General features: G+C 37.8%; 1 long non-coding RNA gene and 3 gene segments (V, D, J or C); 1 reads left to right on the top strand and 3 right to left on the bottom strand.

Moving 5' to 3' along the window:
• Positions 1 to 950: 950 nt before the first annotated feature.
• Positions 951 to 1414, bottom strand: LOC113041807 (Ig kappa chain V region S211-like). The segment is given in 2 exon segments: positions 951 to 1276; positions 1366 to 1414. Coding segments are annotated over 2 exon segments (375 nt in total).
• Positions 1415 to 1664: 250 nt separating this feature from the next.
• On the top strand, positions 1665 to 2965 carry LOC113041979 (uncharacterized). 2 transcript variants are annotated; one of them, XR_003275501.1, is made up of 3 exons: positions 1665 to 1680; positions 1767 to 2073; positions 2537 to 2965. It is a non-coding gene; the product is annotated as an uncharacterized LOC113041979 (long non-coding RNA). The 2 variants fall into 2 exon arrangements; XR_003275500.1 differs by lacking the exon at positions 1665 to 1680 and having other exon boundaries at positions 1688 to 2073.
• An 836-nt stretch (positions 2966 to 3801) lies between these two features.
• Positions 3802 to 4285, bottom strand: LOC113041974 (Ig kappa chain V region 3547-like). The segment is given in 2 exon segments: positions 3802 to 4136; positions 4226 to 4285. Coding segments are annotated over 2 exon segments (384 nt in total).
• Positions 4286 to 9337: 5052 nt separating this feature from the next.
• LOC113041806 (Ig kappa chain V region K-25-like) lies at positions 9338 to 10039 on the bottom strand. The segment is given in 2 exon segments: positions 9338 to 9669; positions 9774 to 10039. Coding segments are annotated over 2 exon segments (384 nt in total).
• Positions 10040 to 13490: the final 3451 nt, after the last annotated feature.

Below are 13490 nucleotides of genomic sequence, written 5' to 3'. Positions count from 1 at the left end.
CTGGACGGGTCAGAGGTCACCGAGGGGGTTCAGACCAGCGCAGAGAGCGAGCGGGACGGACGCTACAGCCGCAGCAGCGTCCTGAGCCTCAGCAAAGCACGCTGGGAAGCCGGCGAGCGCTTCGTCTGCAGAGTAACACATGACGGAGCTGATCACGAGACCTCGTTCCTCAAGAGCTCCGAGTGCTGATGTTTCTCCAGTGAAGAGCAGCAGGATTCACAGCAGTCTCCTGATTTACAGCTCAATACTCAAGCAGTCTTTCAATGTGCTGCCATTGCTGTTCATTCAATAAAGCTTCTGAACGCCTTCCATTTGTGTTCGACTGCATCATTGATCAGTGTGTCCTTCCTTCACTAAAGTTTCAGCTGCTGTTGATGGATTGTAATAGTTGAGAACAGCTGTGTTTAGCAGTAAATGTGAACTGAAGCTCTTGGGGTTTGAACATGGTCTCTGGAGACGGAGCTGCTCTATTCTGAGACCATCAGAATCACTAAAGCTGTCAATGCAAATCTGATTTCAGCTCAAACTCACAGTTTCACTGTTTGATCGGTTCAACGCTCTGAACTGAAACACTTTCACTTCTGCTCATGCACTGATGAGACAGTTATGAAGATTGAGTTATAGTTTCATAAGGCAGTTTATCAGTATGATTGTAAGTACACATAAAAACATAAAAACTATCAAACTGTAACAGAGAAACATTTGTGCTTTTTTGGATTGATATGATATCAATTTATCACAAAATCTGAGTATAACTGATTTAAACCCGTCTGTCACAGGACAGATCTGAGTCTAATAGAGCTGATGTGAGTCCTAACTCAGTTGTGAGCTCATGTGTAGTTCTGTGTTTGGTCTCTGTGTGTCAGTAGTGAGTGATAGTGTTTGATCAGCTGCAGCATCAGTTCAGTCACTGTGACTCTGACTGACACAGGTTTTTGTACCACTCACAATCACTGTGTGAACACATTACCACTGTGATAACTCTGACAGTAATAATGTCCAGCATCTTCAGTCTGGACTCCACTGATGGTCAGAGTGAAATCACTGTTAGATCCACTGCCACTGAATCTAGATGGAGTTCCTGACTGGAGGCTGCTTGTTCTATAAATCAGGAGTTTAGGAGCTTCTCCAGGTTTCTGTAAGTACCAGGCTAACAAATAATAAGCACCATTGTAAAACACATTTGTGCTGGTTCTGCAACTGATCTTCACTGTTTCTCCTGGTTGAGCTGCTGTCGTTGAGGGACTCTGAGTGACGCTGATCTGTCCTCTACACTCTGAAACACACAACAAGAAGAAAATCAACTCAAAACTTTGACAATATACTTGAAGAAATGAATTGAAATCAAACTTGTGCTCCACAAACCTTGAGCAAACGCTGTGAGAGTCCAGATGAAGATGATGATGAAGGTCATGTTGATGAAGATTGTTGTGTGTGTCAGTGATGAAGTGTTAAACTCACAGCACTATAAACACTCTCAGAGCACTGAAGCATCTGATCAATATGCAAACACACTCACATCATTTACCTGGAGACAGTCGCTCATTAACAGACACAAAATACTGTTACTAATTAATCTTTCAATATTAGATCTTCTAATAGCCATTCTGTTATAAATGTATCACTTCTGAATAAATCTTCAACAACTTTAGTATTTGATCCTGACTCTCTCCTGAGACTGTGAGAATATTTTTGACTGTAGTTTGATAGAAACATGATTAATGTTAATTCATTAATTTGATGTCAAATCCGTGGATGTTGTGCAGGTTTTTACAGACATGAGGATCATCACACGTGTCTCTGTCAATCACTGAATCAACTGAGTTTGATTGTGAGTCACGTCACACTTGATATAAAAGTGAATTTCTTTCAATAATTGAGGTTGATGTTTTAGTAATAAGACAGATGAAGTAAATGCAGGTGATGTGTGCTGTGAGTGTGTGTTTGTTGGAGACTCAGTTGATGTGTGTTTGTTCAGTTAGTGAAGCGTTCAGGAGGTTTTTGTTCAGCTGCTCTATTAGTTTGTATCACTGTGGTGGACTTTCGGCAGCGGCACCAAACTGGATGTTGGCAGTAAGTCAATCATCATTTCATTATTAATACAACAACTGACTGACAAACACTTTCTTGCTCTAGAGAAACGAAGCACTTTTACACTTAAGTGTTTTCATTTTATTTTTTGTTCACATTGGATAGGGTAATAATTAATAGTAGGCATGCAAGACATAAATTATAATTTTTATTTTTTTTAAACAAACTTTTGTACCTAATCTTCTCATGCTGCCATCAACAATTGTAATGAATTCCTGCAGTTATTATGTTTATTCACATCAGATCTATGATGCGTGACTAACATTGAGGTTTATAATGAAAATGGTTCTTCAAATCATTATAATTCACCAAACTTTCTTTCCTTTGCTGATCACAAGCTTTGAAAAAAATAATTCAGGTGACTTGCAGTGTAATGTTGCTAAAATGACTAAATATATAATTGTATTAAAAATGTCTGTTGATATATTTTCTATGAATCTGAAAGTAGAGAAAAGCTTTGTTCTTGACTGAGGTGAGCGTCCTGCCGCCCTCCAGTGCAGAGATCTCCTCAAAGAAGACAGCGACACTGGTGTGTGTGGCCAGCAAGGGCTTCCCGTCAGACTGGAGCCTGAGCTGGAAGGTGGACGGGAGCAGCAGGTCTCAGGAGAGCAGCGCTGGGCTCCTGGAGAAGGACGGTCTGTACAGCTGGAGCAGCAGCCTGACTCTCTCTGAGCAGGAGTGGATGGAGAGCGTCTCAGTGAGCTGTGAGGCCACACGGAGCGGTCAGCCTGCGCTCACTGGACAAGTGACGAGACAGCAGTGTTCAGAGTAGATCTGCTGCTCTTCTCACTCATGTCTCACATGGAGACTAACAGCACATGAGCGACTCCTTCATTCTCCACATCCAGCTTCAGTCGCTCGCATCTGCATCTGCTCTGCTTTCTGTGCTTCATACAAGAACATATGTGTGTGCTTTATCATTCAGTTATGATGCTATTACAATTCAGTCAATAAATAAAATACAATTGTAACTTTATGCCTTTGTGTCCTTTTTTTTTCATTTTTGTTTTGGGTGTTTCTTTGGTTTAAGGCTTTATCTCACATTTAAAAAAAAAAAAATGCAAACTTAACTCAATGAAGCATGAAAAAACACCTGCAGACAGACGATGAAACGAAATGAACTTCACAAATATTAAACACATTTAATAAGATTAAGTGAGTTAGATTAACATTTAGCAAGTGCAAAACTTGTATATATGTTTTTTTTTTTGTTTGTTTGTTTTATCCGTGAAAATTCAAACTTCAAACTCACAGTTTCTCTGTTTGATCGGTTAAAGGCTCTGAACTGGATCAGTTTCACTTCTGCTCATGCACTGATGAGACAGTTTTAGAGTTTGAGAGATAGTTTTATAAGACACAACTTATGAATTAACTGTTTGGGGAGAGATCAGATGGAAGATGATAAATAAACTATTCAGGAGCTGCATCTTTATGTCCTGCTGATTATGGTTATATAATTAGAAAGAAGAAAGAAATTTTGCATCATAAAAATACGTCATGGATTGAAAAATTTGTGAGTGGAAAGTAGTATAGATAAACCATAAAAGATAAAAATTGTTTTTATAAAATACATATAATAATCTTAAAAAAAAATGATGGAGCTCAACATTGTGTTTCTTCTCTGTAGAGTGAGTGATAGTGTTTGATCAGCTGCAGCATCAGTTCAGTCACTGTGACTCTGACTGACACAGGTTTTTGTACGACACACAATCACTGTGTGAACACACTTTTACTATTGATATAGTGATAACTCTGACAGTAATAATGTCCAGCATCTTCAGTCTGGACTCCACTGATGGTCAGAGTGAAATCACTGTTAGATCCACTGCCACTGAATCTAGATGGAGTTCCTGACTGGAGGCTGCTTGCATAATAAATCAGGAGTTTAGGAGCTTCTCCAGGTTTCTGTAAGTACCAGGCTAAACAATGATCTGAACCACTCAAGTACACATCTGTGCTGGTTCTACAGCTGATCTTCACTGTTTCTCCTGGTTGAGCTGCTGTCGTTGAGGGACTCTGAGTGACGCTGATCTGTCCTCTACACTCTGAAACACACAACAAGAAGAAAATCAACTCAAAACTTTGACAATATACTTGAAGAAATGAATTGATATCAAACTTGTGCTCCACAAACCTTGAGCAAACGCTGTGAGAGTCCAGATGAAGATGATGATGAAGGTCATGTTGATGAAGATTGTTGTGTGTGTCAGTGATGAAGTGTTAAACTCACAGCACTATAAACACTCTCAGAGCACTGAAGCATCTGATCAATATGCAAACACACTCACATCATTTACCTGCAGACGGCAGATTCATCATTTACTATTTACAGTGTTGGGGAGTAACTAGTTACATGTAAGGGCGTTACGTAATTTAATTACAAAATTAATGTAACTGTAATTAGTTACAGTTACTAAGAAAAAATGAGTAATTAAATTACAGTTACTTATGAATTTTTTAACGATTACAAAGGGGATTACATTTGAATATTTACACACATCCACATACAGATTTAACTGATTTCTTTCCCAAATTGCACTGACTATTCTAAGACATACGCCCTAGTAATTTCCGGGATGCGGAAACACAGTCTGGTTCGTAGAATCCAGTCAGAAAAATGGAATGCCTAACGCGGACGGAATATGCCACATTTTGGATGACTAAATAAAAACTAGGTCAGTACACTTGAATCAAAATATGACATGGACTGGTGTCTGTGAATATCAAGCCCCCAAAATGCAATATATGACTCCTGCACGTTCTGCGTGTCAGTTGAAATCACGCGCGGACTGGACACCGGGAGAACCGGGACAATTCCCGGTGGCCTGCCAGCTTCCTCAGTCTTCCTCAACTTGTCCCAATATTTTAATATCATTATTGTATAATTGCCTGCCGAATGTACTAAAGCGATCATTTGCGAATCCGCCATTTGATAATTAAATCTCTAATAAATCTGTTAGTCGCGACTCGCGCGCTCTCCGCGCCTCCGCCAAACGGTTTGGATCAGACTCCAAGTAATCAATGCGAAAGAGAGATAAAAGAGTGGACTGTGGAAGAGCACAGCTGGAACAGAGAAGCAGAACTACTGTTCAGGGTTTCAGGTCAGTTTCATCTGTAAAGATGCTTTTTTGACACAACCCTTGCGAAAATTAACATTTTTTTATTTTACTATAAATCCAGTGAAAATGGTTACTATTGTTTAACTGTGGTAACCAAACATTTAAAATTAAATAAATAAATACGAATCCATTTGCAAAACAAAAAACCATACAAGGTTATTGTACTTTTATATAGGCTAATAAAAGCATGGTAAATTTTTGTAAGGGAAAAACATGACTCGTGTACAGTATTAGGATTTTTCTATAAATATATTGTAGTATTGTATTGTAAAGTACAGTTTTGTTCAATCTTGAGTATTAAGATGGATAAGGGGGCAAAATAATGAGACTGAAGAGAAAAATGGAAGTGAAGGTGCCGTTCAGGAGAGAACTTTTAATTATTTGACATGTCCCCATATTAAAGATTTAAACCTTTTTTATGCCAGGTCCATACAAAAAATAGTATTGTCCATGAATTTGTTTGTATGAGTTTGAATTTTTCATTCTGATTTTTTTTTCCCAGTCTGCCCCTCCTGTAAATTAATGGCAAAGACATGCAGTTTCATTTACTACACATAGGCCTACTGAAGCTCGCAGTGTTTTCAACCTCTGCCGTCTCAATATACTGTATGAGTACACGAGCACATACACATAATTTCTAGAACTGCTCTGTCACTTCATGCATTTTACTTATTTTGAGAAAACTATCATCATATCATATATAAAGAGACAGCAGTTAAAAAAAAAAACACCAATGTTTCAGGAGTTTATTAAACAGCATATGACACATGCTTATTAGATAACTGTATTTGAGTTGATATATATGCTTTTATTTATTATAATGTTCACAAATTTAGAAAAGTAATCAAAAAGTACTCAAAAGTAATTAGTTACATTACTTTAATAAAGTAATTGAAAACGTTACACTACTATTACATTTTAAACAGGGTAACTTGTAATCTGTAACCTATTACATTTCCAAAGTAACCTTCCCAACACTGACTATTTAATATCTTTTCTAATGAATTACTTTTATCCATTTTCAGAAACAAACACTCATGATTTATCGCATATTATTTAATTATTTATTTCAGGCCGAGCTTCTCTCTCCAAACACTGTTTTATGTTAAGTTTCAGTCAGTTTTTCACGCTGAGATCATTTAATAACTGTGTTACAGATTTGATGTCATCCATGATAGGTCTAGTATGATACTGTATAACAGGTCAAAGGTCATTCAAGGGAGTCACCTTCTAAATCTTGGTCATCACAAAGCTTTAAATAACAGGTGTTTTGTAAATATGATGAATTTTGGGACTGATTATGAAACAAATTATTTGATTTTAGCCTTAATGTAATAACAAGGATTAATTATTAAAGATGAAGATTTTGTGCTGTTTTTTATAATAATTGCTGAGTGCTGTTGAGAAGAGCTGCTGTTGAGTCTGATATCAGTGTGTGAGTCTCTTCTCTCTTTCTCTGCTGGAGTTTGTGTTTATTTGAGTGTGACGGAGGTTTTTGTACGACGCTTTCACTAGAATGAAGCACTGTGGTACACTTTTGGTGGAGGAACTAAACTGACCATCGGTAAGTCTCTTCAATTCTGTCATTAAAATATATGATATTTGATTCATTCATTTTAATTCATTTTTAGATTATTTCTGCAAAAATATTTTACAATTAGTCATTTTATTATAATTTTTTTGTTGTTGTAAATTTTCTTTAATAATTGCAATATTTAATTTATTTAATAATCTACTTAAGTTGTATATTTCGTATTGTTTTTAAATCTCATTTATCATTTAACATACAATAAATAATTTAACTCATTATCAGTACAAAAATATTGTATCTTTAGATGACATGATATATAGTCAATTAATTCTTGATATATATAATGTTGACTATAATTAATGGTAAATATAACAATTAGGATGTTTTTAGATGCATGTAAAAGTCTGATAATACTAAATGTAATTGTGTAGACGTCGTCACCAGACAAAGAGAAATGTAGTTAATGAACATGTTCAAAATCAAGTTTGCGTCTGCTGCTGATCATTTAAAAACAACAACATCATAACATACATTTACAATTACACTGAAAATTACAATTACTTGTTAGTGTCATATAAGAATAATAGTTTTAGAACACAAAAAATATTACAATTATTTAAATTTGTTTTCCATACCTTTTGACAAAATCACAATATACTAATTATTTTTCATGTGGGCAGTGTTTTTTTATTAGATTGAGATTAAAAGCTAAAAGTTTACTTGTTCTGTAACTTACTATTTCTGAAATAAATCTTATTAGTGTATTTTTTTTGCATTTATTTCATCCCTTATTTACATTATATAATTAAAAATTATTTTTAAATGTTATTTTTTATTTATATGATTAATTACATGCATTTACATGTATTGATAGCAGTACTTTAAAATCTATTTAATTATTTCTTGATATTATTTTGTCTAAAATCTTGGCACATTTAACAATAAAGTGTTTGTCATCAGACAACAAGGAACTTGAAGAGCATTTAGAAAATTAATCATTTAAACTATTTAAACTCTCAAGTTTGCTGATATTCATGATTGTGAGTCTGAATAGCGTGAATATTTCAAAAGTACCATTAATAATGAAATTATGAGTTTTTTTTCTGAGTCATATAGCGACATCATAATATAAACATACATTTTCTTGAATTATGTTTTTTTCAAAATTCTGTATCTTATAAAATTAAACTCCACTGGTCAGTTTTTCACTTCTGCTTCTCTCTCTCTTTGTGTGTGTGTGTGTGTGTGTGTGTGTGCATGTGTGTGTGTGTGTGTGCGTGTGTGTGTGTGTGTGTGTGTGTGTGTGTGTGCGTGTGTGTGTGTGTGTGTGTGTGCGTGTGTGTGTGTGTGTGCGTGTGTGTGTGTGTGTGTGTGTCTCTGTGTGTGTGTGTGTGTGTGTGTGTGTGTGTGTGTGTGCGTGTATGTGTGTGTGTGTGTGTGTGTCTCTGTGTGTGTGTGTGTGTGTGTGTGTGTGTCTCTGTGTGTGTGTGTGTGTGTGTGTGTGTTGCAGCTGGTCCCGCAGTGAAGCCCTCCGTGTCTCTGCTGCCTCCCTCTTCTCTGCAGATCTCTGGAGACTCAGCCGCACTGCTCTGTCTGCTCAGCTCTTACTCTCCACAGGGGGCGCAGGTGAGCTGGACGCTGGACGGGTCAGAGGTCACCGAGGGGGTTCAGACCAGCGCAGAGAGCGAGCGGGACGGACGCTACAGCCGCAGCAGCGTCCTGAGCCTCAGCAAAGCACGCTGGGAAGCCGGCGAGCGCTTCGTCTGCAGAGTAACACATGACGGAGCTGATCACGAGACCTCGTTCCTCAAGAGCTCCGAGTGCTGATGTTTCTCCAGTGAAGAGCAGCAGGATTCACAGCAGTCTCCTGATTTACAGCTCAATACTCAAGCAGTCTTTCAATGTGCTGCCATTGCTGTTCATTCAATAAAGCTTCTGAACGCCTTCCATTTGTGTTCGACTGCATCATTGATCAGTGTGTCCTTCCTTCACTAAAGTTTCAGCTGCTGTTGATGGATTGTAATAGTTGAGAACAGCTGTGTTTAGCAGTAAATGTGAACTGAAGCTCTTGGGGTTTGAACATGGTCTCTGGAGACGGAGCTGCTCTATTCTGAGACCATCAGAATCACTAAAGCTGTCAATGCAAATCTGATTTCAGCTCAAACTCACAGTTTCACTGTTTGATCGGTTCAACGCTCTGAACTGAAACACTTTCACTTCTGCTCATGCACTGATGAGACAGTTATGAAGTTTGAGTCGTAGTTTCATAACATAAGGCAGTTTATCAGTATGATTGTAAGTACAACCTAAAAAAACACAAAAACTAACAAACTGTAACAGAAAAACTTTTGTGTGTTTTTGGATTGATTTGATATCAATTCATCACAAAATCAGAGCATAACTGAGTCAAACCCGTCTGTCCCAGGACAGATCTGAGTCTAATAGAGCTGATGTGAGTCCTAACTCAGTTGTGAGCTCATGTGTAGTTCTGTGTTTGGTCTCTGTGTGTCAGTAGTGAGTGATAGTGTTTGATCAGCTGCAGCATCAGTTCAGTCACTGTGACTCTGACTGACACAGGTTTTTGTATCACTCACAATCACTGTGTGAACACATAACTACTGATATAGTGAAAACTCTGACAGTAATAATGTCCAGCATCTTCAGTCTGGACTCCACTGATGGTCAGAGTAAAATCAGTTTTAGATCCACTGCCACTGAATCTAGATGGAGTTCCTGACTGGAGGAGCTTTGCAGCATAAATCAGGAGTTTAGGAGCTTCTCCAGGTTTCTGTAAGTACCAGGATAAAGGATCATAACCCCAACCCTGGTAAACTTCAGGACTGGTTTTACAGGACATAGTAACTGTGTCTCCTGGTTGAACAGGTTTCTCTGCAGGCGTCTGAGTGACTGTCACTCCAGATACTGATTCTACATTTTAAAAAATGAATAAACATTCATAATTTAATATCAGTTGGAGGACAATATTTCCAGCACAGATGATCAGTTAGAACAGAGTATGTCTATCTCCTCACCTGTGAAACAGCAGCTAGTGAAGATCCAGATGAAGATGGTGATGAAGCTCATGGTTGCTGTTGGTTCAGATTCTCAGAGTTCAGACTCACAGAGATATAAAACCTGCTGAAGCTTGTGCTGCGATGCAAATCATCTCGATGTAAATCTGTGTACGAGTTACAGATGATGATGCATGTAAAACATAACAGTGTAATTCCTTGTCAAATCAGCCACATTTAAAAAATTCCCTGGCTTTCTGAAGAAAGACAGACATGTATAATGATGAAAGCCAAAATATTAAATGTTATGGGTTAATATTTACTGAGTAATCCACTATTTTGTAGAGGAGGATATAAAATGGCATTTTTTACTTGAGGTTCATAGATTTTCTTTCAAAGAGGAATGTCTGAAAAACAAATAATGTTGAAACTAGATATGTATCTCCTTTACTTCTGTCAAAATAACTGCATTGAACATAACTGTCAGAGTGCCATAGATGTAATTTTTTTCAAAAGTTTGCGTGCCTAGAACTCAATACGTATTAACAGGGACGGACTGGGACTAAAAAATGGCCCTGGACTTTGACTAGGCCCGGCCCAAAGCAATCGACGCACGTAAGCTCAACCTGAATAAACAATGATGGAATGGATTTTTTTTTTTAAACAGGTTTTATTCCAAGATGGCAAGGAATAGTTTATATAATATGCTGTTATAACATTATATTTTACAATATATTCCATGCCGTCTTAAAATGAATTTGTTACTTAATAATCTTAATTTATGCAGTTATTAATTAATTAATCTTACTGCACAGATAATAATACCACATCTAAATGAAAATACACCATTACAAATTTAACTTCTGTATTCAAAATCTTCAAAGTTTGTAAGCATTAACTGTAATGTTACTAACATTTTTAAAAGTAAAAGCACAACATATTTCTTAATATTAGCTACTGCATGTGACATTTTACAGCTACAATGTTGAAGTTTAGCTGTTTTAACTACTGTGATCATTAAAAATGTAGCAACCTGAATATCACTTCTTAACATCATCTCTAGCAAGTAACTCTCTTTCTCCTCTCATGTTCCATACTTGGATCTAGATCTGCCTGTGGAACCAGCTCATCTTTCTGTCCCTCATCATCACTGATGGCATGGTGTTGTCTTGCTCACTTCTTCACTGCTGCTAATATTTAACTGTGAGGTGCTGCTGCTGGAAAATATTGCTATATATTTCAGTTAGTTTGGGAAATTTAGCGGCTTCAGTATCTAAATTCCGCTTTTTCTTTCTCTCGCCTTCTCAGCCCCACCCTTTTCTTTCCGTTTTTTTTTTTAACCCCCGGCCGCGTTATGCACATTGTTTGTTTGTTTCTATGCTTCTTCTATCTAACCTTAATGTAATTTCTTCCTACTCTTCCACTTCTTATTCTTACTTGGCGGCCACGGCCAGTGCAGCTGGCCTACAACTTAAAGGTGTATTACTGCCACCTACAGTACTGGAGGGTAAAACAGATTAGCGGGGGGGAGAAAAAACAGGTGATGATGACTGCGTGCGTGGCTGGTGGTGGCCCGGCCCGCCGGCCGTCCTGGAGTACTGGCCGTTCTGTGATTCTCCAGATCACACAGATGGCCAGTCCGCCCCTGCTGTAGAGGAAGAAATACTCTAGTACATCCGTCTAGTTGCAAATTGTAGTCTACTAGATTCTGTGTACTGTTTTTGGTCCAGTAATTAATATCTCTGTCTTATCCGAATTTAACAGGAGAAAATTATTGGTCATCCAATCTTTTACATTTTTAACAGGACAGATCTGAGTCTAATAGAGCTGATGTGAGTCCTAACTCAGTTGTGAGCTCATGTGTAGTTCTGTGTTTGGTCTCTGTGTGTCAGTAGTGAGTGATAGTGTTTGATCAGCTGCAGCATCAGTTCAGTCACTGTGACTCTGACTGACACAGGTTTTTGTACCACTCACAATCACTGTGTGAACACTGGACCACTGTGATAACTCAGACAGTAATAATGTCCAGCATCTTCAGTCTGGACTCCACTGATGGTCAGAGTGAAATCTCTCCCAGATGATCTACTGCCTCTGAATCTAGATGGAGTTCCTGACTGGAGAGTGTTTGTTGCATAAATCAGGAATTTAGTTGCTTCTCCAGGTTTCTTTAGATACCAGTTATGCAGAGCATATACCAATATGCTCTGGTCCCCTGCCTGCTTACCGTGGTGACGAGATGCATAGCAGATTGTCATCACTCAATGGCTGGATGTCTAAGTGGTGCCCACAGAATAACATAGGTTTCATAGACAATTGGACGAGCTTTTGGGGCAGACCTGACCTGTTTAAAAGAGATGGTCTTCATCCCTCCTGGGGTGGTGCTGCTCTTCTCTCTAGAAATATGGCACATAGTCTTAGTGTTTATACTTGACTAACTGGGGCCCAGGTCAGGAAGCAGACAGACTGGCTAAACCGACCGTCTGCTAGCTGCCTCCCGTCACAGAGGTCAGTTAATTCTCAGCACATAGAGACTCTTTCACCTAGATATCACACTATAGAGACTGTGTCTGTTCCCCGAACTAGAAAATACAAAAAACGTCCAAACCAAATTAAGGCTAACAATTTAATTGAGGTTCAACAAATAAAAAACAAATGCAATATGGATAAACTAATGTTAAAGCTTGGCTTATTGAATATCAGATCAATTTCTACGAAAACACTTTTTGTAAATAATATGATAACTGATCATAATATAGATGTGCTCTGTTTGACAGAAACCTGGCTAAAACCTGATGATTACATTATTTTAAATGAGTCCACCCCCCAAGATTACTGTTATAAACACGAGCCGCGTCTAAAAGGCAAAGGGGGAGGAGTTGCTTCAATTTATAATAACGTTTTCAGGATTTCTCAGAGGGCAGGCTTCAAGTATAACTCGTTTGAAGTAATGGTGCTTCATATAACATTATCCAGAGAAACCAATGTTAATGATAAATCCCCTGTTATGTTTGTACTGGCTACTGTATACAGGCCACCAGGGCACCATACAGACTTTATTAAAGAGTTTGGGGATTTTACATCCGAGTTAGTTCTGGCTGCAGATAAAGTCTTAATAGCTGGTGATTTAAATATCCATGTCGATAATGAAAAAGATGCATTGGGATCAGCATTTATAGACATTCTGAACTCTATTGGTGTTAGACAACATGTTTCAGGACCTACTCATTGTCGAAATCATACTCTAGATTTAATACTGTCACATGGAATTGATGTTGATAGTGTTGAAATTATTCAGCCAAGTGATGATATCTCAGATCATTATTTAGTTCTATGCAAACTTCATATAGCCAAAATTGTAAATTCTACTTCTTGTTACAAGTATGGAAGAACCATCACTTCTACCACAAAAGACTGCTTTTTAAGTCATCTTCCTGATGTACTCGAATTCCTTAGCAAATCCAAAACCTCAGAACAACTTGATGATGTAACAGAAACTATGGACTCTCTCTTTTCTAGCACTTTAAATACAGTTGCTCCTTTACGCTTAAGGAAGGTTAAGGAAAACAGTTTGACACCATGGTATAATGAGCATACTCGCACCCTAAAGAGAGCAGCCCGAAAAATGAAGCACAGCTGGAGGAAAACAAAACTAGAGGTATTTCGTATTGCTTGGCAGGAATGTAGCATATACTACAGAAAAGCATTAAAAACTGCTAGATCTGATTACTTTTCTTCTCT

This window comes from Carassius auratus, chromosome 24 (assembly GCF_003368295.1).
Source record: "Carassius auratus strain Wakin chromosome 24, ASM336829v1, whole genome shotgun sequence".
NCBI lineage: Eukaryota > Metazoa > Chordata > Actinopteri > Cypriniformes > Cyprinidae > Carassius > Carassius auratus.
Note: the sequence above shows the minus strand (reverse complement) of the source record. Positions and strands in the feature narration are given on the sequence as shown.